The sequence below is a fragment of the Hippocampus zosterae genome, chromosome 21, assembly GCF_025434085.1.
Source record: "Hippocampus zosterae strain Florida chromosome 21, ASM2543408v3, whole genome shotgun sequence".
Classification (NCBI taxonomy): domain Eukaryota; kingdom Metazoa; phylum Chordata; class Actinopteri; order Syngnathiformes; family Syngnathidae; genus Hippocampus; species Hippocampus zosterae.
This window is the reverse complement of record NC_067471.1, coordinates 4,299,474-4,324,240: the sequence shown is the minus strand read 5'-3', so window position 1 is coordinate 4,324,240 and position 24,767 is coordinate 4,299,474. Positions and strand designations below refer to the sequence as shown.

At 46.1% G+C, this 24,767-nt stretch overlaps 1 protein-coding gene across 14 annotated transcripts in view; it reads left to right on the top strand.

The window, feature by feature from the left end:
* Positions 1 to 24,767, top strand: part of nav3 (neuron navigator 3) — a 195,271-nt gene that overhangs the window by 129,961 nt on the left and 40,543 nt on the right. For all 14 annotated transcript variants that reach the window (XM_052056076.1, XM_052056077.1, XM_052056074.1 and 11 more), the window contains 5 exons: positions 8,059 to 8,131; positions 11,491 to 11,656; positions 16,213 to 16,281; positions 17,430 to 17,572; positions 20,773 to 21,859. In XM_052056076.1, coding sequence (XP_051912036.1) covers positions 8,059 to 8,131; positions 11,491 to 11,656; positions 16,213 to 16,281; positions 17,430 to 17,572; positions 20,773 to 21,859 — 1,538 coding nt within the window. The remainder of the gene's footprint in view (positions 1 to 8,058; positions 8,132 to 11,490; positions 11,657 to 16,212; positions 16,282 to 17,429; positions 17,573 to 20,772; positions 21,860 to 24,767) is intronic.

Sequence of the window (24,767 nt, the reverse complement as noted above, 5' to 3'; positions counted from 1 at the left end):
TTATACTGACTTGTTTACTGTCGTCTGGGCTTCGAAAAAGTCACGTACCCAAACAGCCGAAGGTTCTGCGGTGAACCAAATTTGAGACCAAATAAGCAATAGTGACTCTCAGTTTTGTACGAGTTCAGCTTTTCAGTTCAAAATATTTCATCTATAAAAGCTGCTTGTTTGGGGAACTATATTTTGAGTTGAAAGTGTGGGAAAAGATCATGGTGCAATTCTTAGTTGTATATTCTGTAGAATATCGTCGGCCTTTCTCAGTAATTTTTTTTTTAGTTTAATGAGTTTGACTTCCAGTTGTTATCTTTCCCTTTGTGAATAGCACAAAATGTTGTTTCCCCGCTTTTTGCCCAGAAACCGGTGCTTTTGGCGAAACCAACCCACGTTCGACGGCCGATGACTAAAGAACGGAAAAATGGCAATTTGGCAAACATTGAATGGGTTTAATAATGTCTATCGCATATCAAACATACATTTTGGGGGCGGTACAAATTTTTGCGGTGGTCAAAAGCTTGAGAAACTTCTGCTGTAGCGACTGCGGCCTTGCGTTAAAACAGAATGCGGTTTATCGTTGGGGGTTAGGTATCAAATTGTTATGGACTGTGTCAATCGTATGTCCTTGTGTGGCGCTTGTGCGTGTGTATCTGTATGCAGCATTACTCTTTGTCTCCAGCCACTTGCTAAGCCCACTGATCCCCCCCACCTGCTGCGGGGGGGCAAAGGGTCCAGCCAGCTTGAAAATCTTAACTTTCAGGAAGCACAGTTGCTTCCACAGTGAGTACAAAGAAGCAGACATTTGGCCCACCGACATTACGGATAATACGGTAGGTCCCGATACTTGAGAATTCATCGTTCGAGACCGCAACCGATGCTTTCAGAATAGATGAGTCCGGTTCCGTCGCGTTTGGGATGCGTAACGGCAGTCCAGAAATCCTGAGCCTTCTTGGCCAAGTGGGAGGTCGCTGCAAAAAAATAAAATAAATAGAGCATGCAATTCCTGAATGATCGATTCATTTATGAGTCGAAAGAGGATGAATTAAAAAAAGGGCCGAAGCGCCGTCAATGTGCGTTTCGATGGTAAACCGATAACCGCCCCCTCACGCGCACCTTGTTTTTGTCGGAAGGAAGAAAAAAAAACATTGCGTCATTTCTATGAACTTTCCAGCTCACAGAAGCGGAGGGTAAAAGAGCCTTATTCAGCATTCGAGAGAAACATATTAAAAGTCTTGCAACACTAATCCTCCTCATTATCGACAGACATCGTTAGCAAACCGTGCGCTCCCACCCCCAACAAAAAAAATACAGATGACTGTGCACTTTCGTTTTCTCGGGTTTATGCGTGCGCCTTTTGTTTCGAGCCGCCTCAGCAAGGAGTCTCGCGCGTAAAATAAATAAATATATAAATAAAAATCACATCACCTCATAAATGATGAATAACGCTTCGGCAAATGAAGCGATGCAGCATCTGCCCGCAGAAGCCCGCGGATCATTTTCGACGAGATTAGATGTAACAACCCACCACTTAATATTCAAGTCGGCCAGATTTATAGTGGGGCGGAATCGTATTAAAAGCAAACGTCCTGGCCAAACCTTTCATGCACTCGGTTCACGGGCTCGGAACTCTATCCTAACATTTCGCACATGAAACCTTTCTGCACTTGTGATTTAATGACTTGTTAGGGTGGGGGTGGTGGGGGGTTGGAGGTTGCATCATTGATCATATTCCGCAGAGAACAGAAAGTGATGAAGTCTTGCTCAGGTGGGAAGCAGTCCAGTTACAATTGATTCACTGCCCTGAGAATGCAGTGACCCGGATGAACGAGGGCGTTTCCAAAACGCAGTTACAGGAACCTCGATACTTTCTAAATCCTCGTTTCCATCAGATGTGTTTTGGAGACCTCAACCCAAAAGTTCCAAAACATACATTTTCATATCGAAGGCGACCCCCCGGGGCTAACGATTTGCCCCCCGGCAGCAGTTTTGCGGGGGGGCTGCCTTTGCGGTCGAAATTGAGTCAAGTGTTTCTTCGAGACGGCAAGCTGTCTCATCTGGAGGCCATCTGCGTGCCGCCTCGCTGCACTCCATCACCGACATGAAGCACAAATGGCACAAGCTTTACTCTTCCTCGGCCAGATGCTTCATCACCACCGCCGCTGCTCATTAATAACCTCCACAACCAATTGATCATGTTCCTAATTTGAGGCCCACTCCTGGAGTGCTGGAGTTTTAGCAACCGACTTGCACGAGACATCAGGTTCTTTACAACAGTGGAGCTTGTTCCCGGTATGAGGGTGCGGGGGGCGTGGGGGGGGGGGTGGTATGGCAACAAATGGATGATGACAACTCTGGGCTAAGGAAGCATCCCCAATGGTGTTTTGAAAGCCAGGTGACTGGCAGCGAGACAAGGCAGATAGCCAGTTCTCCACCGCTGAACCGAACCTGTTCGCTTTCCTCCTGATCATCTTGGAGCCAGAAATCCATAAGTCAATAGCGTCTTGTCAATAGGGGGTTGGGGGGGGGGGGTGAAGTGACGCATGTTCAATCTCTGCCAGCTGTTGAGGTAGCAAATAAACTTTCATCGAAGGGGAGGGGAAAAATAAAGTCTTCTGATCCTCCGGTTTTCCAGTTTTGCTTGCGCCGCTCATCTCGTTTGTTTTCCATGCGCAAGAGCTGGTTCAGCAAGAAAGCCATGAAAGCGATACGGTTGCGCCGCACCGCAGGCGACGTAAACCGAAAGTGGCATTTTCGCGTCGAAGGAAATGACCTGGATCGTTGCAACTCAATTGTAAGATTTCGGGAGAGTGTTTACACCGCTTCTCGGTGGCCCAAAATAACTCAAAACCGTTCAAACTATACACTCCATATACAGTAATCCTGTAATGTGTATTACTCATCACCTGAAGGCTTTAAGAAAAAAAAAATTAAAGTTGTTGCAACTCCCCTGGAAGTTGGCAGCGATTGACTCCCATACCACCTCTGCACGCGGCTTTATGCAAGAATATATAAACGTGTAGCTCTCGCAGATGGAGGGGGGGAAAAGGGGAGCGGGAGAGCTAATAATCTGGAAATTTTACGCGTTCTCTTTTAATTCGTTTTTTGGTTGTCATTCTGCAGCAGAGGCATTTTGTTCACGGATCAGCCAAAGCATCAAAGAATTCAGTGCGATTTATACTCTGAAGCGAAATTATTCACGTATTATGATGTCATTTCACATGTTGTTTTCCACATTAAGCCACTAGAGGGCGCGCTAGGCCTGTATTGATAAATCGACGTGTTTGACGTAAGCAAAGTAGAAGAGGAAACGTCGCATCTTCTACCTTTGGAGTTTGACACAGAGGATGATGTTATCATTGGGTTTCGTGATTTGGAGTGACACTGATGGCTTGCTAAACTTGTTCGCTTGTTGTTTTTGCTACAGTTATCGGATTAACTCGTAATATGTAACGTGAACGTACCAGGCACATTCCCAGTTCGTTTTTGATTCGTCATGTAACGTTAGCATATCGTACGCTTATCCAGCCCATTGCTCTCTGTTTTATTTTTATTTGAAATTGCCATTCAAAAGTGACATGTCTGTTCTTGGTGTTGGATTTTATCAACTAAATTTCCCCCCAAAATGCGATTTATACCCCAATGTGACATATAAATGTTGGGGTTTTTTTTCTTCTTTAGTATGCATTTTATGGCTGGTGCGACTTATAATACAGAAAATACGGTAATTGTCCAGTTTAGCAATCCACAAGACATTATGGGCTCACTTGTAGCGCTAATTGCTAATCTTTGACTCACTCATTCGAACTGACCAGTCCAGGCAGATGTTCAGCTCCGTTTTAAGATGGGCGCGGTGAAAAGATTGACCCGACCTTTTGATTTGATACAGTTTGAGCGCAGTGCAACAGCTGCAAGCTCCCTCCCAGGCATACAGCATCAACTCCGGCGTAATCTTATAGCAGTCGCAGCACTTCCCTTGGCCGCTAATGGTCCCGACACTGAATCCGAAACAAAGCCGTGGGATCCAATCCAGGAGGTCCTTGGCGTGCTTGAAGAGGAGAACACATGATTCACGTTGGAAATGGTCAAAAGGCGGAGAGCCGCGGAACATTCCCATGTGCTGTCAGCTTTTATCGTCACCCTTTCTTGTCCTTTTGTCGGTTTTAATCCACCATCCGTCTCGCTCACAGCCAGGTCACCCCGATGTTTGCCCCCCCCCCAAGCCCCCCCCCCCCCCCCCCCCGGCCCCCACATCCGCATTGGTCTCTCTTGCCGTCATCACTCACCGCTTCAACAAAAAGACGCTTGTCGTCCGCAAACGTGCGCCGTGTATTCTGCGGGTCAAAGGTCACCACCCATAGCCCGGGTTCACTTTTCACACTCCCTCCCGAAAATGTTGTCGAAGCCGCCGGGGGTGGATTGACGCACGTCGGGCCCGTCATTCAGCGATCACACAGGCGCTCTTTTTCGTCATCTTCAAAGAGGATGCCGCATGTGCAAGTCAAAACCGCCTGGCATTCTGGGAAATAAATGGTTTCACGCCGGCCAAATACTTGAAAAAGTCTTTTAAGTCTTTTTATCTTCATCTTCTGCCAAAAGTTTTATTTCACACCTTGACGAAGCCCAATCACCGACACTAAAGCCAAGATGAGATTTTACCGGTTCCAATTACAAACTCAAACCTTCTTTTTCATATCTCGGGTCTCTCACTGGCTCCGTTCGGGTTGCACTTGATTCCCTCATCGTGACCGTGAGTTTTGTTTTGTTGCACAGGGGCAATAAAAGACTCTTGACTCACTCCGAAAACCCCAGAGTGGCAACAGATGCAGATAATTCATGGGGATATACCTCATAAAATAACAACAGGTGTTATTCTCCTTGAACGCAGGACATACACGGCGAATTACGCGTGTTCCCAGTGAACCCTTGAGAGGTGGACTCAATTACCACGAGGGAGCAGCTCAAATGGTGGCTGGCTTTTGTCTTGTGAAATTTGTAATTAGGTAGCGCAGTCTGTTTGTTTGAAAACGCCGTGGGTCTGCGAGATTTACGAATGGGTTCTCTTGAGGATTTTGTGTATTTTTCATTGTGTAGAAAATGGTGATCTTAATCAAACTGAACAATAATCTGCTGCTCCTCGATGAAAATGCCAATTTGGTTTGTTTTTGTCTTGGTTGTGTTCCGATTTAAATGTTTATATATATATATAATATTTTTTTTTAGCAAATGCGCTTCATATTTGTTCGTTTGAATAATTTGGCTGCGGCGAGGAGCCGATATATGTGTGTGTTTGTATATTTTCTTCTTACCTCTGCCAAAATTAATTCTGGGCCAAAAAGAACTGTCTAAATCAGGGATGTCAAACTCATTTTTGTCGTCGGCCACGTTTTTGTGACTGGTTTCCTTGGAGGGCTGTTGTGACTAAAACCGCATTTTTAAAGGTACCTGTAATGAGGGGTTTGGTTACAAGAAAATGTTTGCAATGTGTCTCTTATTTATTACATACAAATATTTAAAATTTTGGGAGAGATTTTAGCGAGCATCATGGAAATTGATTTGCGTTGGCGGGCCACCTAAAATGATGTGGCAGGCCAGATCTGGCCCCCGTGGCCTTGAGTTTGACACCCGTGGTCTAAATTGAGGCTTGTTGTATCAAACCAGCACCTCGATCCTGATCCGTTTCAGGAATCTTCAACTCGGCACGTCGACCGAGTGCCACTCTCGATCGGAACATCTCGACACGGTGACGGTCTGCATTGCTTCTCCGTGCCATTCCCGATGTCCATCGTGCAGGCGTTTTATGGGTGTGACAGACAATATCAAATAATATCATTGCGGCGTCAAACCATTTCAGACCACATCAGTCCCGAGATTTAAAGAAAAGATGAATCGACGGCTTGACTGCCTTACACATGCGGACACAAAAGCGGGCCTGTGAGCCAGATGCTTTGCAAAGCCACACGGGGCAGCCTCCCAAGTTTTACGATAGCGGCGAACAAGCCAACGTATATAATCAAGACATCCATTTGCCAGGCGCAAATCATTGATCATACATCATCTGTCCCTTAAAAGCTGGCGCAACGTGAGCGTTTCTGTAACGCGAGCGGGAATGCCACTTGTTAACAAGTCACATGACATCACCGCCTGATATATTTGCACAGGGTGACACCAAATTCCTCTGGCAAAAGACGTCCACATGCACGCGCCGAATAAAGACCGTTCAGCATTTTTCCAGTCGACGCGTGACATTTTGCTGAAATCAAACCCGCCATTTATGAAGCGATGCCCCCGCGTTGTAAAACGCTTATGCTCGGTTTTCCGAACGGAGCTCGTTTTCTGGCAATTGATGCGTCGGCTCATTTGACAATTTCATCTCGGGCGGGACGCTTTCCAGCCACTTCGTACCCAACTCGAGTGTGTTAATCGGAAGAAACGGAGCGTAAACTAAAGTCTTTTTTTTTTTTTACACCGAGGGTCAGTTTGGGGTGTTCAATCAGCCTGCCGTGCATGTTTTTGGAATGTGGGAGGAAACCGGAGTACCCGGAGAAAACCCACGCAGGCCAGGGGAGGACATGCAAACTCCACACAGGGAGGCCGCAGCTGGAATTGAACCTCTGCATTATGAGGTCGACGCGCTAACCACTGGTCCACCGGCCTGCCCCCCATTTATTATTATCCTTTCACCAAGCACCCCTCCCCCCCTCCACTCAGCTCGTCCCCGTGCGGAGTGGCAACCCATTATCGCCCAACGTTAACATCTCCCCCTCTCTTTTATTCCACCGTGCTTCGCAAGCCACGTTCCTCCGTCCGGCGCTCGTCGCAATTTCTTGTTGGCATTTATTCTTGAGAGCCTCATCACATATGTCCTTTTTGCAACTTGCTGATAAAGGCCATTTTGGTTCCAGAGTGCGCTGGAGAAACGAAACGATTATCAGTTGCTTGCCACAAAGCCGAACGTGACCACCAAACTAGCAGTTAGACTTCGCCAGATCCCTGTGGAAAAATTCTTGCTCCAGCTGCCATCCTTATTCAGCTTTTTTTTTCCCATCATTTTAGTGTGCTTGACTTTAAAACAAATCCTCGGGATTTCTCTTTCGCGAGTCACTGGTTTTCCCAAGGGAAGGGTGTTTCATCATTGTGCCACTTTGCGTTTATGAGTTTCACCCTTTTCATGTGTTTGGGAAATATTAACCCCCCCTTTAACAGAATAATCATCACTAAATACATGTTTTCAATGCCGGCTTCTGAGCGAATGTGGCAGGGGTAATGACCGACGAGCGCATACTGGGCACACATGTTTGGGTGTGCGTGCAACATGTGCGGAAAGAAGAGGGAAACCCACATGTGAGGGTGTTTTCAAGTCCTGCGTTATGTCGCGCAGATGGAGGACTTCTTTGTGTGACTTGCGGTCGTGCGACAAAATCAGCAAAGCGCTTGGCGTGTTATCGCCCTAAACCCCAAATATTTGCAATACTATACAGCAGGGATTCCCCCTGCTCCCAAATACCATTTTTGAATTAAAAAAAAAATTGAAATGCTAAAAATCTTATTATGAAAGTTGCGCTTGTGTGACATCACCGCACGAAATCACTGAAAGGCTGGAACTGTGACCTTTGAACTCGCCATAAAGGAGGCGTCGCTGGCAGTTGAGCCGGCATGCTAATGAAGGAATGTGGCAAAGTTCCCCTGCCTTGGATGCCAAAAGACGGAGGGCACATTGCTTGTGTGTCGTCTATTTGTGGGAGTGGATGGCGGGGGGTGGGGGGGGGCATCGCTGCCTCCTCATTTATGCTCACAAAGTTGTTGGCTGTCAGTATAATATGACTTCACGGCGCCACACCGCGGGCAGAGTAGGTGGCGACAACACTGCGGTCAGTATGTCACGCAGTCGGGCCAGTGGCTCGTGTGGGCATGGGCCTTGTAACCAAACAATGATGTGCTTTATGGGTAATAACGCCGATCATGCCCCCCCCCACCCCCCACGAGACATTTCAGCCCCATTGAATGTTAAGTCTTGTAAGTTGCTCCATCTGATTGCCTTGCCCCTCATTTGTTTTTGTCTCCCAGATTGAGAATGTGGACGCTTGCCTGAGTTTTCTGGATGCCAGAGGAGTGAATGTGCAAGGGCTCTCTGCGGAAGGTAAGGTTCCGGACCTCCGAAAATGTTAACCATGCTCATTCATCAAATTTTCAGATTTCTAACCAGTGTGAACGTTTCTTTCAATCGTGCTTCTGCTACCAACTTTCTTTGTTATTCACACTTCTGAGGTGTCTTAACTTACTCAGTGCCAGCCTATTCTGGACCAAGTCTGAAAAGACGTCTCAAAACGTCTTTGGGAGTGAATGAGTTCATTAAAAAGTCTGATATTTTTCTGTCTTAAGTGTAAGCGAGACTCACATAATTTCTTTTACAATAATATTTAACTATATTTTTTTCGGATGACTCTGGATGAATCTGTTTCTTCCTTGACAATCGCACCATGTTTTTGCGGTTCAACATCCACAATATAGGACAGTATATTATATGCGGAGCAGTTTTGGTGCTAGTTGTGTAGTGCTCAAACGACGGTTTCAGTCGCATTGGGAAACACCCGAGACCGTGTGCCTGAGACCTCGGCAACATGCCGTCTATATTTAGCAACTCGCAAAAGCCGCTTCGTGTTTGTACACATGCTCTATAGAGCTATCGCTCCTTCCTAAACCGTATTGTATCTTATACAATGGAGTAGTGTTGCCTTCTTCACCTCTCTCTGTTGTTGTCGATCACGCCCTCGACCTCGCCGGCAGCAGCCGAAATGCTTGCTGAGAGTTTGACACACTGACCGACAACGTTGAAATTCAGTTCAACCCGCCACGAGCAGTCACGTACTAAAAACAGCTATGTGACTCACCGCAGGGGCCTGGAATTTCAACGTCTATTAATAAATGGGCGATCGGGTTACCTAACAGGGATGGCTTCTGTCATTTCCTAGTTCTTCTGCTGTCTAATATTATTTTACCTGACAGGGTAACATATCACATGAAAAATATACAAATAAAAATAATGTGACATAGTGTATAAAGAGTTACCTGAGAGACGAATAACCTGCCCACTCTGAAAAGCACCCTCTTAAATGGGCACGTATAGTTTTAATAGACACCTTTGATGCCCAAAAAAATCATTTTGATTCACAAATGTGGAGCATTGTATATCTCATAAAGTAGCAAGAACAAAAAATGAAATGGGAGACCCTTGGCCTGGCGTGTATTGTGCATTGATTGAAGCCGTCAAGTTGATGAAGTAGGTAAAAGGTAGAACTTATGGCGCCCAGGCACTATTTGTCTCCGACATTGTACTTGAACTTACCCCCACCCGCTCTTTTTCCACGTCTTTTTTAACCCACGGAAGAACCTCGCCAAATCACAAGAACGAACGACTGAATGGAAGCACGTCAAACCACTTTAAAAAAAAAATTCCCAACCAAAGGCACATTTTCATTGAACGCGGGCCAAACAGAAACACTTTATTTTCTCCACCGCGCCAGAGTCGCGACAGCTCAACGGCCCCCACCTCGCGCCTAATGAAAACACCGTGTGTTGCTGACGATATCTTGTCGATTGCCTCGTGACAGAAAGTTAGACTGCCCAATCTCCAAACTTTCCCTAAACCCGCCAACAACTCAGTCAAGTTAAGCGGTCTTGCCTCAGGTATGTGATTATGTTGGCGGAAGGATAAAACACACCACAGTGGTACTTACAAAATGAATTGCTTCTGGAAGAAATTTCTTACTCGAAAAGTTTGTAAGTAGAGACGTATTTTCCATGTAAATGCCCTAATTCGTTCCAAGCCCCTCCAAAATTCAGACACAAATGTTTCCTAAAGCATTAAAATGTCCTTGAAAATGTCCAAGGCAAACATGGGCATAGTGAGCGATAGCCCGACTGGTGAACGCTTTTTCCAGGTGATTCACATTTACGTAAAACCGCAAAATCGACACCTAACTATCGATCTACACAAATACGGATGGATAAAACACACCACAGTGGTACTTACGAAATGAATTGCTTCTGGAAGAAATTTCTTACTCGAAAAGTTTGTAAGTAGAGACGTATTTTCCATGTAAATGCCCTAATTCGTTCCAAGCCCCTCCAAAATTCAGACACAAATGTTTCCTAAAGCATTAAAATGTCCTTGAAAATGTCCAAGGCAAACATGGGCATAGTGAGCGATAGCCCAACTGGTGAACGCTTTTTCCAGGTGATTCACATTTACGTAAAATCACAAAATCGACACCTAACTATCGATCTACACAAATACGGTTGAAGTCCCTCTTAGCCAATGGGATGCCGGATGATGCTTGGTAGTAGCCAATGGCAGAGCAACTATAAGTATGTTGCGTTCAGGAAACACGGCGCGGCGAGTGGCGAGCCAGACAAATTTCCTTCGTAACAAGAGGCAATCGTTTCCTGTTGAGACCTTTCGTAACTTGAACATTTCGTATGTAAGTAGAAGTACCACTATTTATGAAATACATTATAGGTCATTTTATATTAATAATAATAATAAATTTTATTTATAAGCGCCTTTCAAGACACCCAAGGACACTTTACAATCACAAAAAAACCCCACAAAACAATACATTATGACCAAAATTCAACCAAAGCTGCGTCATTTCGTCTGCAAAAAGTAATGGAGGGTCTCCGCCAAGCCAATTGACGCCCGTGGGTGTTAGGAATTGGAAGCCCCCCCCCCCCCTCACCCCCCTTTTAAGGATCAGCGATTAATCTTCACCACCTCCCAAGGAAAAAAAAAACATTAGATGGCTCTAAGATCATGAAAATAACTGGATCAGCGTCTGGGTCTCGCCGAAGGTTTGCTAGGCGAGCTCCATTTCACAAATGGCTGCGTTAGTCACAGTGATGAAGTCTTCCTTTGCCGGGGCTCATCCCAATTCTATTCCAGCCCGCCTTGGGAGATAAGGTGGCTTTGATTTTTCTCCGCGATCAACTCCGGAACTCTATTTGGAGGGTGGACTTGAACGCTTGAATGCGAATATTTGACGTTTGTTCCTTTCCTTATGCATCTTAAAGATTTTATTTTTTTTATTTTTATGATTTAGCTTCTTTGGACTCGTGTTTTACGTCCTCTATTGGAATAGGTTGCTTTGGTTTCATCGGTATCACGGCAGTTCCTGTTGGGGGACGTCAATAAAGTTGTTTCTGTGAACATTTTGATTTCGAGCTTTGGCGTTACATAAGTGTGATATATCACATTGGCTCATGTGAGCTTCTCCGCGTTGCCGCCGATCGAATAAGCAGTGCAAAATTGAAAAGTTTGATCCGCCCTTCAACTGCTGATCTGCTTCCACTCACAGAAGCTCTTTTATTCATGCTTTGGCGAGGCAGATGAAAAGACATCTGATCGTATTCAACAGTACAAAGTGTTTCAACGTCGGGCTTCTGCATTTGTTTGTTTTTTAATTTTTTTTTTGGGGGGTGCGGGGCGGGGCGTCTCTGCAGAGATCAGAAATGGCAACCTGAAAAGCATCCTGGGCCTCTTCTTCATCCTTTCCCGCTACAAACAGCAGCAGCAGCAACAGCAGCAGTACTACCAGTCGCTGGTGGAGCTTAGCCAGCAGACCGGCAGCAGCGCATCTGCCAACAAGTCGCAAGAGATGCAGTCCAGGTACGCTTTGCAAAGCCAATACTATAAACTCGTCGCACTTCTTTCCGTTGCTCCGGTTGACATCGTTTTAAGTGCTTCCCGCTGCGTCGCGAGCACCTGAAAGAAATACGTGGTATATTGCGGGATATTTTGCAAATCTGGCCGAAAGGGTTTTTTTTTCAAAGCTGAATTTTTCGATCATCCTCCAAATGATCTGATCAATCCATTGCAATATGCCACAAATCATATTCACGCAGAAAAATCAATTTCCTAGAATATGGATGGGAAAGTACCGTAGTTGAACCTCCTTGAAAATAGCCATTGCGAGACTGGATTGAGTTGCCGTTTGATATAATTTCATAATGCTTCCATCTGTTTTCCAGTCTTTTTTGTTTTGTTTGTTTGTTTATCATAAAATCACACGAAAGGTCTTTCTCTTCGTGATGCTTCCCAGACTTTGTGTCGAATCCACCTCAAGGTTCATTGCATATATTATTATATTATATTATTATTATATTATTATATTGCATATAAACGGATTGGCGTAATAGAAAGTCTGACACCTCGCAATGATCCCGGTCAGGCAGCTAAGCAGTGTCAAGCAAGCAAAGAAACGGGAGCTGTGACCCGGTGTGTCAATCGAAGCGCTTTTAGAGATGCGTTTAAAGGCCCGACATGCCACGCATGAGCTACATTCCCATGCCATCAAATCCCGTTTACCGCGCCGCGCCTCTGCGCGGCCCTGACATGAATGACTGTCCCAACCTCCCGCTTGGACCCTGACAACAGGTGGAGAATGCTAAAGCCCCGCCTGCACTTAGTGTTATTTCGTTTTGATTGAAGAAAGGCCTAAAGCATGGTGTCAAACTCGAGGCCCGGGGGCCAAATCTGGCCCACCATTTCCTTTTATGTGGCCCATGAAAGCAAATCAAGCATGTCAACTTTCATGATGCTCGCTAAAGTCTGAACCCAAATTTCAAATTGTCACATGTAATCCACACTAAAAGTCTTGATTTCTGATTTTAAAGCTACAGGTACTGTATTTTCTGCACTGTAAGGCGCTTTGGAGTACAAGGCGCACTTTCAATGAATGGCCTATTTTAAAACGGTTTTCATATATAAGACGCACAAAATGATGAGGCCCATAGAATAGATTATATAATACAATTATGGTTGCGTTATGTATCCACTAGATGGAACTACGCTAAGGTGAATACAATACAGCTTGATTGAACGAGCGCTTTCACAACCGCTGCAGCTGCAACAAATACTTTGGGTATTTTAGGGAGTGGGGGTTATAGTGCCACCTGTTGAGTCGGCGTGTATTAAAAATACGTGACTTGAGACTTCCGCTTGGCTAAGTACTTCTTTGTAATAATGACTACAAATACTAAAGCACAGTATCTACACGACATTATAGAATGTAATGTACATCTGGCATGATAACGATAAATAAGTTGCGATAACAATCTTTTGGTTTGAGTTTTATTGCCAAAGGCTCCCCCCCCCTCCACCCTCCTTCCGATTCGACACGGCAAAATGTAATTACGCCAAATCACTCGATAGCCCTCTAATGAATTTCCTTTAAAACGATGATGAATCCCGGCGAGCGTCAGCGGGCCGTGCACATTTAGCGCTTGCTAAAGATATACGAGAGATGTGGAATGATTTTCAATGATCAAATTATGTGCGACCCATACATACTTGCTCTCAGGCGTTCGGTATGCCGCACATCCGGAGTTGGGCTTTCTATAGACAGCACCTGCTGGCTCTCGCTGTCTCGAGGGCAAGGGGATGACTCGCGTGGGCTTATACACGTCCAAAAGGGGAACTCCCTCATTCAGACGCGGCACGACGGTCCGGAGCCACAAGCCACACTCTAGTTTGAAACAGGGGGGGGTAAAAAAATCTAGCCTTTAAACCCAACATGTCCCCAGGTGGTCAAGTTGACCCCCCGGTCTCGCGGTCCTCTCGGCTGCCCACCGCCGTGTCTCGCGACAGGAAGAGCCGCTCGCCCTACGGGGAAACCAACGGCCAGGACAAGCGCGACTCTTCTCCTCGGTACACTTCGAATCGTGCGGTCGGTTGTGTCCGAGTAGCTTGAGGAATTCGATTGATCCAACGGCGAAATGAGGATTTAATTCTTGGAGTCATGTACCGGTAAATGATATTGATCCGCTTCTTTTGTGTGTTGTGTGGTAGCGTGACCAGTTATTTTAGGAGTATTGGGGCATATTCGTTTTTTGTAATTTTTTTTAATGCATTCCCTACTTAGTCCGTTTGTTTTGAATCTAGCCTGTCTGCATTGCAATTTCAATTGAATTTTGCCACTCGCCTGGTTGTTTGGACTCCTATGCAGTTGACATCATTTTTTAACTTAATTTGGAAGCGTTCATAATTCCTTCCACCATGAAAGCACGTTTTTTTTTTTTTCACTGGTTCTACAATCCACTTCCTGAACCTTGGGTTTAAAAATCGCAACATTTATACGGGAGATAAAAAGAAGAGCCCTTCCTAACTTAGCTCGTCGTGGCCGGCATGTGGAGTCAATCATCCATTTGACCTCCTGACCCCAGATGTCGCGTCATTTTGAAAGCTCTTAAATATTATTCGGGTGTGGTCGTCGTGTAGACTGCTCTTTGAGTCTGATGGCAACCAGGGGTCCTTATTGTGAGTCTTGGTTGAGGTCCCACTTCCACCAATCAACAGTGTGGTGGTTATTTAATGAGGCGTCCTCCCTGATCATCTCGACATATTCCGCGCTCAGCTCGGAAGCTCATTTGAACATAAAAAAAAACCCACTCCCAACAGCGCATCCTTAAAATCCGCAAGGTCAATTGGGAAAGGCGTAGACTGGCCGCGCACTTTATCACAAGGTCATTGAAAGTGGAGGTTAATTGCTCTACCTCGAGTGATCCCTGAGTATACTTGTGCACGATAATGAGAAGAGGGCCATTCGTTTTGGATTGAATTGCAATTTTGCACAGCAGGGCCCCCAAAAGATTCGTCACATCGAATGTGACCCGATCGTCTCACGCCAAAAGGACAATCTGACCATTTTCAACGGTCGAGAGCGAAAAAGGATAATTGTCCGTGTCCTATTGTCGGCGTTGCGGGTCCCGGTTTCCACGTCAAGACACTAACTTAGATGATGGGGTGAGGGCGGGGGCAATGTGAGGACTGGAGTTTGTCATTGAAGCGGCCAAGTGCTTTTAATTCACTTAAGCCCGTCAGTGCCAAACCAACAACCCGCAAAACACAAAACAGGAAAAGCGTCGTCCCACGTTGCCAGAGCAGGAGGACATTTTAATGCATTGATGCTGAGGCTACTTCCTCTTTTCCTCCGGCTCTGGACACTGTACGAAATTGGACATTTTCACTCTTGGACCCCCCCCCCCCCTCTCTTCCCCCATTCAGTACACGTGATTGTTCCAAACAGAAGCTTGTTTTGCACGCAGGATCAGAAAAAAAAAAGTACAGACAATGTAAAACAAGTCAAGACCGTTTAAGAAATCGACAGTTGAGGGCTCAAAACAGCGACGCGTAGACTAATTTGATGAATTTTGTGGCCTATTTTATCGCCTTTTTTCAGCATTCGTCTGTATTCGTTTCCCCCCTCTTCGTGCGTGGATTTTTATTTATGAATAAACACGAAAATATCCCTTCAAATTAACGACGCAGTTTGTTTCTGAAGGCACAAAGGAACAGAAGGACGCCAGATAATGTTTCAAACGCGAGCTGGGCTCGTGACAAAAACAGTCATGTTTTCGTCTGCGTTGTTTTGTAACTTGTCACTTTTTCAAAACCAGTACGCTTGATCCCCCATTTGTTTTTTTTTTTTATGAAAGCTATCTTACAAATCTTACAGATCTCTATTTTCGCCGCCTTCCCCCCCTCAAAAAAAAGTCCCCTGAACAGTTTCATGTGTACAAGGGCAGGAAAAAAAAGCACTTAAATAGTTTGCGAGTCATCCAGTCAACACAGGACATTACGCTCGTTTGCATTTACTCACAGAACTTCAACGAGAGCCTCGGCACCTGGCTGTCACATTGTACGTAGGACGATGAAAGTGGCCGTTTTCTGTTCATAAAGCGGCCCCTAACGTTAATTTTACGGTTTCCTGTCAAGCGTGAATGGCGGCCAGCGCTGGTTCCCATCGATGTGAGTGACTCAGCCTGAGCGTCAAGGTCTTAAAGTGACGTCACTGCAGCCGCGGCAATTTCCGTCACCTATTTCTATTTTATGTGATTCAAGCTTTTTTTTTTTTTTTTTGTCGTGTTCAAAAGCTGCTACCGCCAAAATGAATTGTAAACGTCCCCCGAACGTGTTACTGGATTGATCACGCGCATGTGGTCCCAACATGACTAAAGATCAGCGGCATGCGCCTTGACATGCGACATGATCTGCGTCCTCTTTCTCCCACCCTTGTTATCGGTTTTCCTTTCTTCCTCAGCCTGAACGCCGCCTCTGTGTCGCATTATTGAATTAAGACTTGGATTAAAAAAAAAAACGGGCACATTCCTCGTTAAACTCAGTTAACACGACTCTGTTTTTTGTTTTTTTGTTTTCTTCCTCAGTCTCACAGCACGATATGCAAGTCCTCCGGGCCATACTGGAATCGGGTCGCCACAGAAGAAAAACACAAGGTAAATATGACATAAGATAATTTATAGCAAGGGTGTCAAACGCATTTTTGTCGCGGGCCACATTGTAGTTTCAGTTTGACTTGGGGGGGGGGGCGTTATGAATTTTGGGAAACCATATAAATGTTGAATCCCCTCCGCATATTCCATCCACAGCGCACAAAAAATTGATGAATAACTATTTTTCAAATCAAAAGTCAAAAATAAAGACTGTTATCGTGGATTACATATGACAATTTTACGTTTTAATTCAGACTTTAGCAAGAATCACGGAAGTGATTTGCTTTCGGGGGCCGCATAAAATGATGTGGCGGGCCAAATCTGGCCCCCGGGCCTCAACTTTGACACCAGTGGTTTATTGAATTTGGTGGGGTTCACACGTACCAATTTTGAACATCTGAAATTTAAAACGTGAGACGGCGCCACTTGAGGTGCCTCTGATTCAGCCCCAAATAAAGTTCAGCTGTTCTATTGCTCTTGTATCCAGTATCTGGGTAAAGCACTTAATTTTATTTTAGCCATTTTCGGCATCAATGGAGCCATCCACAATTTGCCAGGAACTACCTTTTGCTCACTGGTGGCCTCGGACTTTTGCACGGCGTTGTACATGCGAACCCAATATGACAACAATAACGCCGCCGCAGCAGCTCCAGCCTGATGGGCGCTAATCTCCCAGCGTGGCCTAAACCCGCCGCGGCCACGCTGCCTCGCAGAGATAGCACCGCGTTTGCCGCACGGAGTCGGAACACGGCGCCTTGTCGTGAAGCCGCGTTTTATCAGTGCAAGTACCACATAAAATGACTGACGGAGAATGTGGAATGTGGCATGTTTCTCTCTCCCGAGCCACATTTCACCGATATATTCATCCAACATGAATTTTCGGAAGATGAAAGAATCTCATGATAAAAGGAACTGCCTCTGATTTCCATCTAAATTGCCGCAATCTCCGGCTCGTTTTCCCTCTTTCGCTCTTTAGCTCCCCATTTTCTCTCGCCTGGGTTTTTCCGCCATCTACCTACCCATAGTTTTGTTTTGCCCCCTCTCGTTCATTATCTCTCTGTATTTTCTTTTTTTGGGATGATTGAGAGCTCCACGCTACTGTTATTATCATTGAAGTGTTGGCTTCCCCCCCCCCCCCCCCACTGATGCAGGTTACCGGGACCCTCTCGAGTACCCGCTGCAGGCAGCGGGGCCTCCAGGAGTCCGGGCTCATCCAATCTGAACCGCCGCAGCCAGAGCTTCAACAGCATCGACAAGAGCAAACCGCTCCAATACGCCAGCGGCAACGACCGAGGTGAGGAAGTGATGCCGTTTGCCGTCCGCTCGAGTCGAAATGAAAACGGTCCACCCCAAGGCAGCCACTGGATGGCACCACTGACTCAGATGAGTTGATGGAGAAGCCCAGTCAACCCCCCCTCACCCCCTGTAACTCCTCTCTGCTGAATCATCTCGAGGTTATTATTCTGCGTGAGACCAAACTAATTCCGCGACGCGTCGGAGTTGACACACTTTCAGCGACAAAATCGAAGACGCGCCTCGATGAAGAACAACCCTCACAGTTGGAGCCCCACGGTTGCTGGAAAGTCATTTTTCTTTACCTTTAAGCAGATTAATAGTGACTCGGGCTCCTGTGTGAATCATTATAAACACTCCCACCAAAAGGTGCAATCCTCATACCTATTTGTGAAGTCCGTGTTCAGACCATTTAAAAAGCCGTTTTGAAAAGATAAGGCAGCTCATGTTTGCCGCAGGGGGGGATAAAACGCTGCTTTGCCCTTAAGTCATTCAGTACCAGCCAATTCTAGACCAAGTCTGAAAAGACGGTTAAAAACGTCTTTGGGAGTGAATGAGTTAAGGGAAAGAAAAATCAGTCGATGGGAAATGTCAGCACTTCCTATAGGCTCCATCGGGCAAAATAAAACGTAAATGAGAGCAAAAAGCAAGGCATAAAACACCGGACCAACCGTTATCTATAAATGTGACCTTTACATTGACATTGGGATTCAGATAAGCGACATTCATGCGAATCCTTTCATACTCTTGCACAAAACAGCCACCATCGCGTGCGTGCGCCGTCGTCACCTCCGCACAGCTGGCCGGCAACAGCGTGAATCGGGCGCGAATGTCAAATTGTCGCTTTGATAAAGTTGTGGGAATTTTTGTCCGACACACGCAACCTCCGCTGGCACGGATTTTCGGGAGAGGGAGGGGCGGATGAGAAGCCACGACGCCATCTGTTCCACGCCGGGGTAGCGCCTCAACTGCTCGGCCAAGAAAAGGGGCCAGTCTTTAAATGAAAGTCATGCTTTGAGTCGAGCTTTGAGCTTTTGGAGAAGCACAACAAGAAATGCGCCGTTCGCGTTGCCGTGCAAATGGCTGATTAATTTAGGCATCAAAGGGCACGTGGTTCTGTGAAGCGTATGAACGGATTAATTTAAAGCTGGTGATTTCTTTGCTTTACGTTGTGAGTATTTGGATCCAGGGGATGCATTTAAAGCTGACTTTGTCGAACTATTTGCATGTATTTTCTTAAGCTGATGGAACAAGGCATTGTCAGGTAAAAAGTCGTGAACACAGTATGCGTGGGGGGGCGAGGCCAAATAAAAATAAGAGTTGAAGATGGGAACAAAAAAAACATTCTCCCAAAGCCAAACAACTTTTTCATCTTTGGGTCAACCTCCACTTGATGAAGTGACATTTCATTCCTTGGCCATGCTGTAAAAAAAAAAAAGAGGAAAGTCTGTTGCCATGGTAACAGCACAGTCACTGCACGACCGTGTAAAGTGTCGCCGATTTGAAAGGGCCCCGGCGGGGTGACAGAAGACGGAAAGAAACATAATGTGCTTAGTAAGGCTGGACGTTATGGCTGAAAGTCGATTTCACAAGAAGTATTTCATAATAAAGTATGAAATCAATCTTATAGTTATATTTCATATCAGTTTCTTTTACCTTTTTCACCCTTTCATGCACCCTGTAACCTGATAACATGGTAAGATGTCCACTGTAGTGAGCGCTTTCCCTGAAAAGGTTTAAAAACACACACACACACACACACACACACACACACACACACATGCAGACACACACAAAAAACTACTATTCGCTGTTTTTGTGTACATTGTAATGATGTGACCCCTCTGTAGTGCTTTGTAAATGCTTATATTAGCTGAAGACGCTACCCCTTAACAGGCTCGCTGATAGCTACGCGCTAGTGTTGACACAACATAAGTGTAGTGAGTTAATTATTCTCTAGCGGCGCATACATTAGGGCTACTTTCTCCTTTTCGCAGGCTCGTATCCGTCTATTTATATTTTACTTTCCCGATTTTGACTTGAGAGCCATGTCGAGGCTAACGCTGGCGCTAGCACATCAAAGACAGTGAACTCCTGGTCCGCTAAACCACATTGACCGGTCATTTATTTGAACAAAATTGCGCCAGGATCTCGTTCCGCGTGAGTATGCGGTACGGACGGATTTCTTCATTGTTGGTTGAGCTACTTCTTCTTCGTTGGTTTTGGATTTGGAAACGTGTTTGACTGTGTTAGCGTAGCTTGTCACGTGTAAGCCTGTTAACGTGCCTCGGTACCCACCAAGCCAAGCTGAACCGTCCCCCCGCGCCCTCCCCCCACTGCCTGAAGGAGCCGTATAATCCGAGGGTGCTCGCTCTGCTGACTGACAGGCACACAAGACACTCGGTGAAATGGCGTGCAACTTGGCGCCGTCAACTTTGCAACTTTTACGTTACTTACGAATTGTCCCCGATAACGGCAATATTATAAATGACTGCCAAATGTAATTAAATTCTACCTGTGCAAAACCTTCCAGAAAGGTAGATAACAATCAAGAACGCAATCTTTGGATCAGAGGCACCTTCATGGACCAAAGCTTCACATAATCGCTTGCAAAAAGTCAGTTCGTTTTTTTTTCAGTCGATCCTATCGATGGTTTGTCATAGTGTGACTGCGTTTAAAAATAATTCCTGTTCAGCGGTGGATTTTGTTGTTGCTGTTGTCATGGATACATGGTTGCGTCTCACAAGCGATGTTATCCCCTGCAAATATTCCTTGGCAGCCTTCGATATGGAGCAAGGGGTAGAGCACTTGATCCTTTAAGGCATCGCTGCAATGAAAAGTCTCCCTCCAAAGTTTACAAAGTATTCCGCTAGCAGGGACCAGTTTTTTTCCGTTTTTTTTTTTTTACCATAACGAGCATTTCCAAAGTTGCACGGATGTGTGCGAAAACCCCAAAGGGGAAGCGCTCCGTGTAACGCTGACTTGTGAAAATGTGCCCGTCTGACAAATTCAAGACTGTGAAAGTTTTTGAGAGAACTTGAATAGTCAAACTTGTGCTCGTCCTCCGTGGACTGGAGTGTTTCTTGAATCTGACTTTTCCCACCAAATTAAATCCCCGACGGACGATAGAATCCAGATTGTTTTATGTATGCATGTCATTCCTGAACAACCCCTAACAGGTACTTTTGTGTCTACTTCCAGAGGCAATCAGGGGCATCCCGGTAGCTGGCGGCATGAACGGAAGTGGACTAGGTGGGACTGTTCCTGCCAGCCTAAGCGGGCAGCAGCCGGCCTCTGCCATTCCCTCCGCCGCCGCCAGCAAGTCCTGGCGGAGCAAGTCCATGAACCTCAAGCACAGCGCCACTTCCTCCATGTTGGCCAGCTCCGCGAACGCAGCGTCCACGACCCCGTCACCGCAGATCCAAGAAGGCATCCATCCGCACGTCACCGATGGCGCCAAAGTCAGCGGTGCGCCCCACAGGTCCATGCTGGAGAAGTTCCGGATGATTAACCCTCGCTCGGCTTCTCGGGTGTCGCCGTCCATGGCTGAGATGGCTCTTCAGGAAGAGGACGACATGTCGGAGTACGGCGAAGATGCACTTACGCCCACGGGCTCGGTATGCAGCAGCGGCGGTAGCAGCGCTACGGCCAAACAGATCCCCTCCAAGACCTCCGCGTCCTCCCTGAGTGCCACGAGCAAGACCCCGTCTTCCTCCTCCTATTCCAAGGCTTCCGCAAACGCCAGCAGGTCCACGTCCAAAGACAAGGAGGACAAAAGCAAGTCTGCGAGCAAGCAAGTCTGCGTCCCATCCAAAGAGGAGCGGGACCCGTTTGCCGACTCGGCAAAGAAGTCGTCCAAAATCGCCAGCCTTGTGCCCAAGGGAACAAAACAAGCAAAGCAATCCGCCGGCGCGTCCTCCTCGGGTTCCAGTGGAATCCCCAAACCAGGACTTAAAACTCCCTCCGCAAGCGTGACAAAACCCCAGGGTCAGTCCCAAAGCCAGACGGGCCTAAACAGCAGTGCCAACCTGCGCGGAGGAGAGGCGGAGAGAACCAAGCTCGTAAAAGGTGGACAAGGCGGGAGTTTCTACACGCAGAGATCCATTGGGGGTCCGGAGGGCAAACGAAGCAGCATGACCTCTTCCACCAGCACGTCGGCCCTGTCGGCATCCAGCGGGGTCCTGGCAGGGGGCGGGGGAGCGCTTGGAGGGAATGGAGTCGTTCAACTCCCGCAGCAGCAACAGCACAACCACCCCAACACGGCAACCGTGGCGCCCTTCATGTACAGGTAAGACCACCTCGCGTATGGTAGACCTCAAATTGGACAGATAGTCATACCTCGGTTTTCGTCCATAATCTGTCCCAGAAAGCTGTTCGAAAACTGAGGCATAAAACACTCGAAAATTTTGGTCGAAAACCGATTTGGTCGAGAACAGAGACGTTCGAAAACCGAGGTTTGACTGTACTTCACTCCTTCACTCCCAAAGACGTTTTTAAACGTCTTTTCAGACTTGGTCCAGAATTGACTGGTACAGAATGAGTTAAATAAAATCGATTTCCCGCATCTCTTCCATCCACCGCCGTATTTTGACACATGTCGAAACCTCCTCAGACACGCAAGAAAGCGTGTCAATCCGCCCCAGCCGAGCCGATTCTCCACGACGATCGGAGGGCGGGAGGCGGGTGGGGGACCGGAGGAGCTGCCAAAAGTCTCTCGGCTGCCTTTTTTGTTCTGAGAGAGAGAAAGCGAATTTGCAATCCCATTAAACACGGCTTAATCCCTCACCCCTTCTCCCACGTCTGTCTACCTCCTCCATCGCGCGCAGTCAGCTCTGCCAAAAAGGCGGCCGAGCACAACTTCAACCGCAATCTTATGGGAAGCTTCGACTTGCTTCCTGAGCAGATAAACAGCTGACTAACTGTGTGTTCTTTTGAATGGACTCTCACATATCTCCATATTGAACTACATTATTATTTCGTCATTTTGGAAAACTACTTTTTTTTTGTACCCTAAGGCCCGATCCTAAATTCGCATTACTGTTCCAATTTTTGGCCGCTCTGGCCACTTCAGCAGGAATGAGTTGGCATCCATTTATGCAATGGATTATGCAATGAAGGACTTGTGGCTGGGTATCCATGTGACGTGACATTCAGCTTTGAGAACATTACCTTGAAAGTATTCCCCTCTCTTTTTCTCCGCCTGCGTGCAACGATATTTGCGCTCCTGCGTGCACTTGTACTCTTGCGTAATATCGCTCCTGCAGATTATCGGACGACTACCTTGAAGCCTTGTTGGGGCTTTGTGCGGAAAAAAAATATATATATTGAATATATTCAAGGGCTTTGAAGCAAAAATCATTTTGACCACCGACAGTGTCCAAATTTACTGCGTGGAGGGAAATAATGTTTGTTGTGTGTCACGTGTTTCTTTTTTCCTAAGGTTGCGGTTTTCAAACACCCAGATATTGGGAATGTTCAATTCTGAGGAAAATGGTAGACTGATAATTAAACGTGCAGGGATGATCATTTTCAGGCGCAGAAATGAAGCGATGGCACATTTCAACTAATCCTTACCTGTGCTGACTTGCGTGAACTTAATACTGTTGTCATATCAGCCCCGCTTTTCTTCGCGGTCTTGCAGCCATCATCCACGCACAAGATTGGTCACCGCCTGGCGTGTTGCAATTTACCTCCATTTTCAGTCCAAATTGTGCAATTTGGTCCCTGTTTTTGAAATCCTTCGCAGTTGCTGGCCCGTGTGTACGTTTGATTCATTTCTCTCCCCCACGGAATGAAATAATCTGCACGCTCGTTGAAATTGATTTTTTTGGGGACCTTTTTATTTCATCATTTCTACGTTGACTAATTCAGTCATTCAAATCAGAATCACTTTTAACTCATTCAGTAGGAGCCAATTCTGGACCAAGTCTGAAATGACGTTTAAAAACGTCTTTGGGAGTGAATGAGTGAATATTCAGTCAAACGTTATCGACCTGTCACTATTAAAAAAATATATATATTATCGTGGTTGCGCATATCAGTGACAACTAATACTAACGCACCGAGCTAGGCGAAACCTGATTTCACACGTGAAAAACGTTGCTCGGTTTGGGTTGTCGGGTTTTATCTGCACCTCCGCAGGTTGCTACTTTTACTCGCTCTGTGCTCTCGTGCGTCCAGTTTGTCCAGTCTGTTTGTGTGTGCGCTTGCGTGCGCGGCTGTTATCACCGAGAGCACCGGACCGCCATCCTTGTTACTGCCATTGAACATCGATTGTACATCGACACACACACACACATACAGCGCCAAGTGTTTCATCCGAGATGTCCCCTTCTTCCCTTTTGAGGTGGCCATCTGTTGCGACCGGAGAAGCTCTTTTATCGGTTTGCCAACACAGACACACACGGCATGACGAAGATGCAGTTTGCGGGAGCCCTTCTTCTCATTGTTTTCGTCAACCTTAAAAGTCAAAAAAATGCTTTTTGCTGTTCGACATGATGAATGTGGTTTGGGCGAATCCAGACGCGCTAAATGTTGAACAAAAACAGATTTATCAATGTCAACAGTGGTCCTAACGATATTTCGCACAGCGGACTGGTTTTACATCGACAAACCAGACCAGAAAAAGCTTCTTCCGTCGCCGCCATGACCAAAGTACCATTTGTATGAATATTTTAGGAGCTAGCAGTGATCTGAATAGCTAAAGCTAATTAAGCTAACCGCTATTCCCAGCCACAACCGGCTTTAATTGTAATATTATTTTTTTATTTTATATACACCTTTGTTGGCCGGACATTCTGTTAAAATCCAGTGACAGCCTTTGTGTATATTAGCCGATTGGACGACGACATGACAAAACACATGATTAGCAACTACTGTAGTTGACTTCAAGAAGTAGTAAAAAAAAATTCAGCAGCGGTCTATATAAAAGTCTGTATGTGTCGACCACGTTCTACGATGTGGATACAGCACAGATGAAATGACTTTCCTCTCAACTACAGGAGAGAGAGGAGCCGCTGCGGGTGCCGGCGCCGCCATCAGTGATGACTACAACACTGATTAAATCAAGCTAGTATGTCATCCCAGATAATTTAGCATGGCGGCATTCCCTCTGAAGTTAAAGCCATTTTTTTGGTCAACCCAAGGCTTTTTTTTTTTTAATAAGACCAATTTTTACTTTTTCTTCAAACATGCTT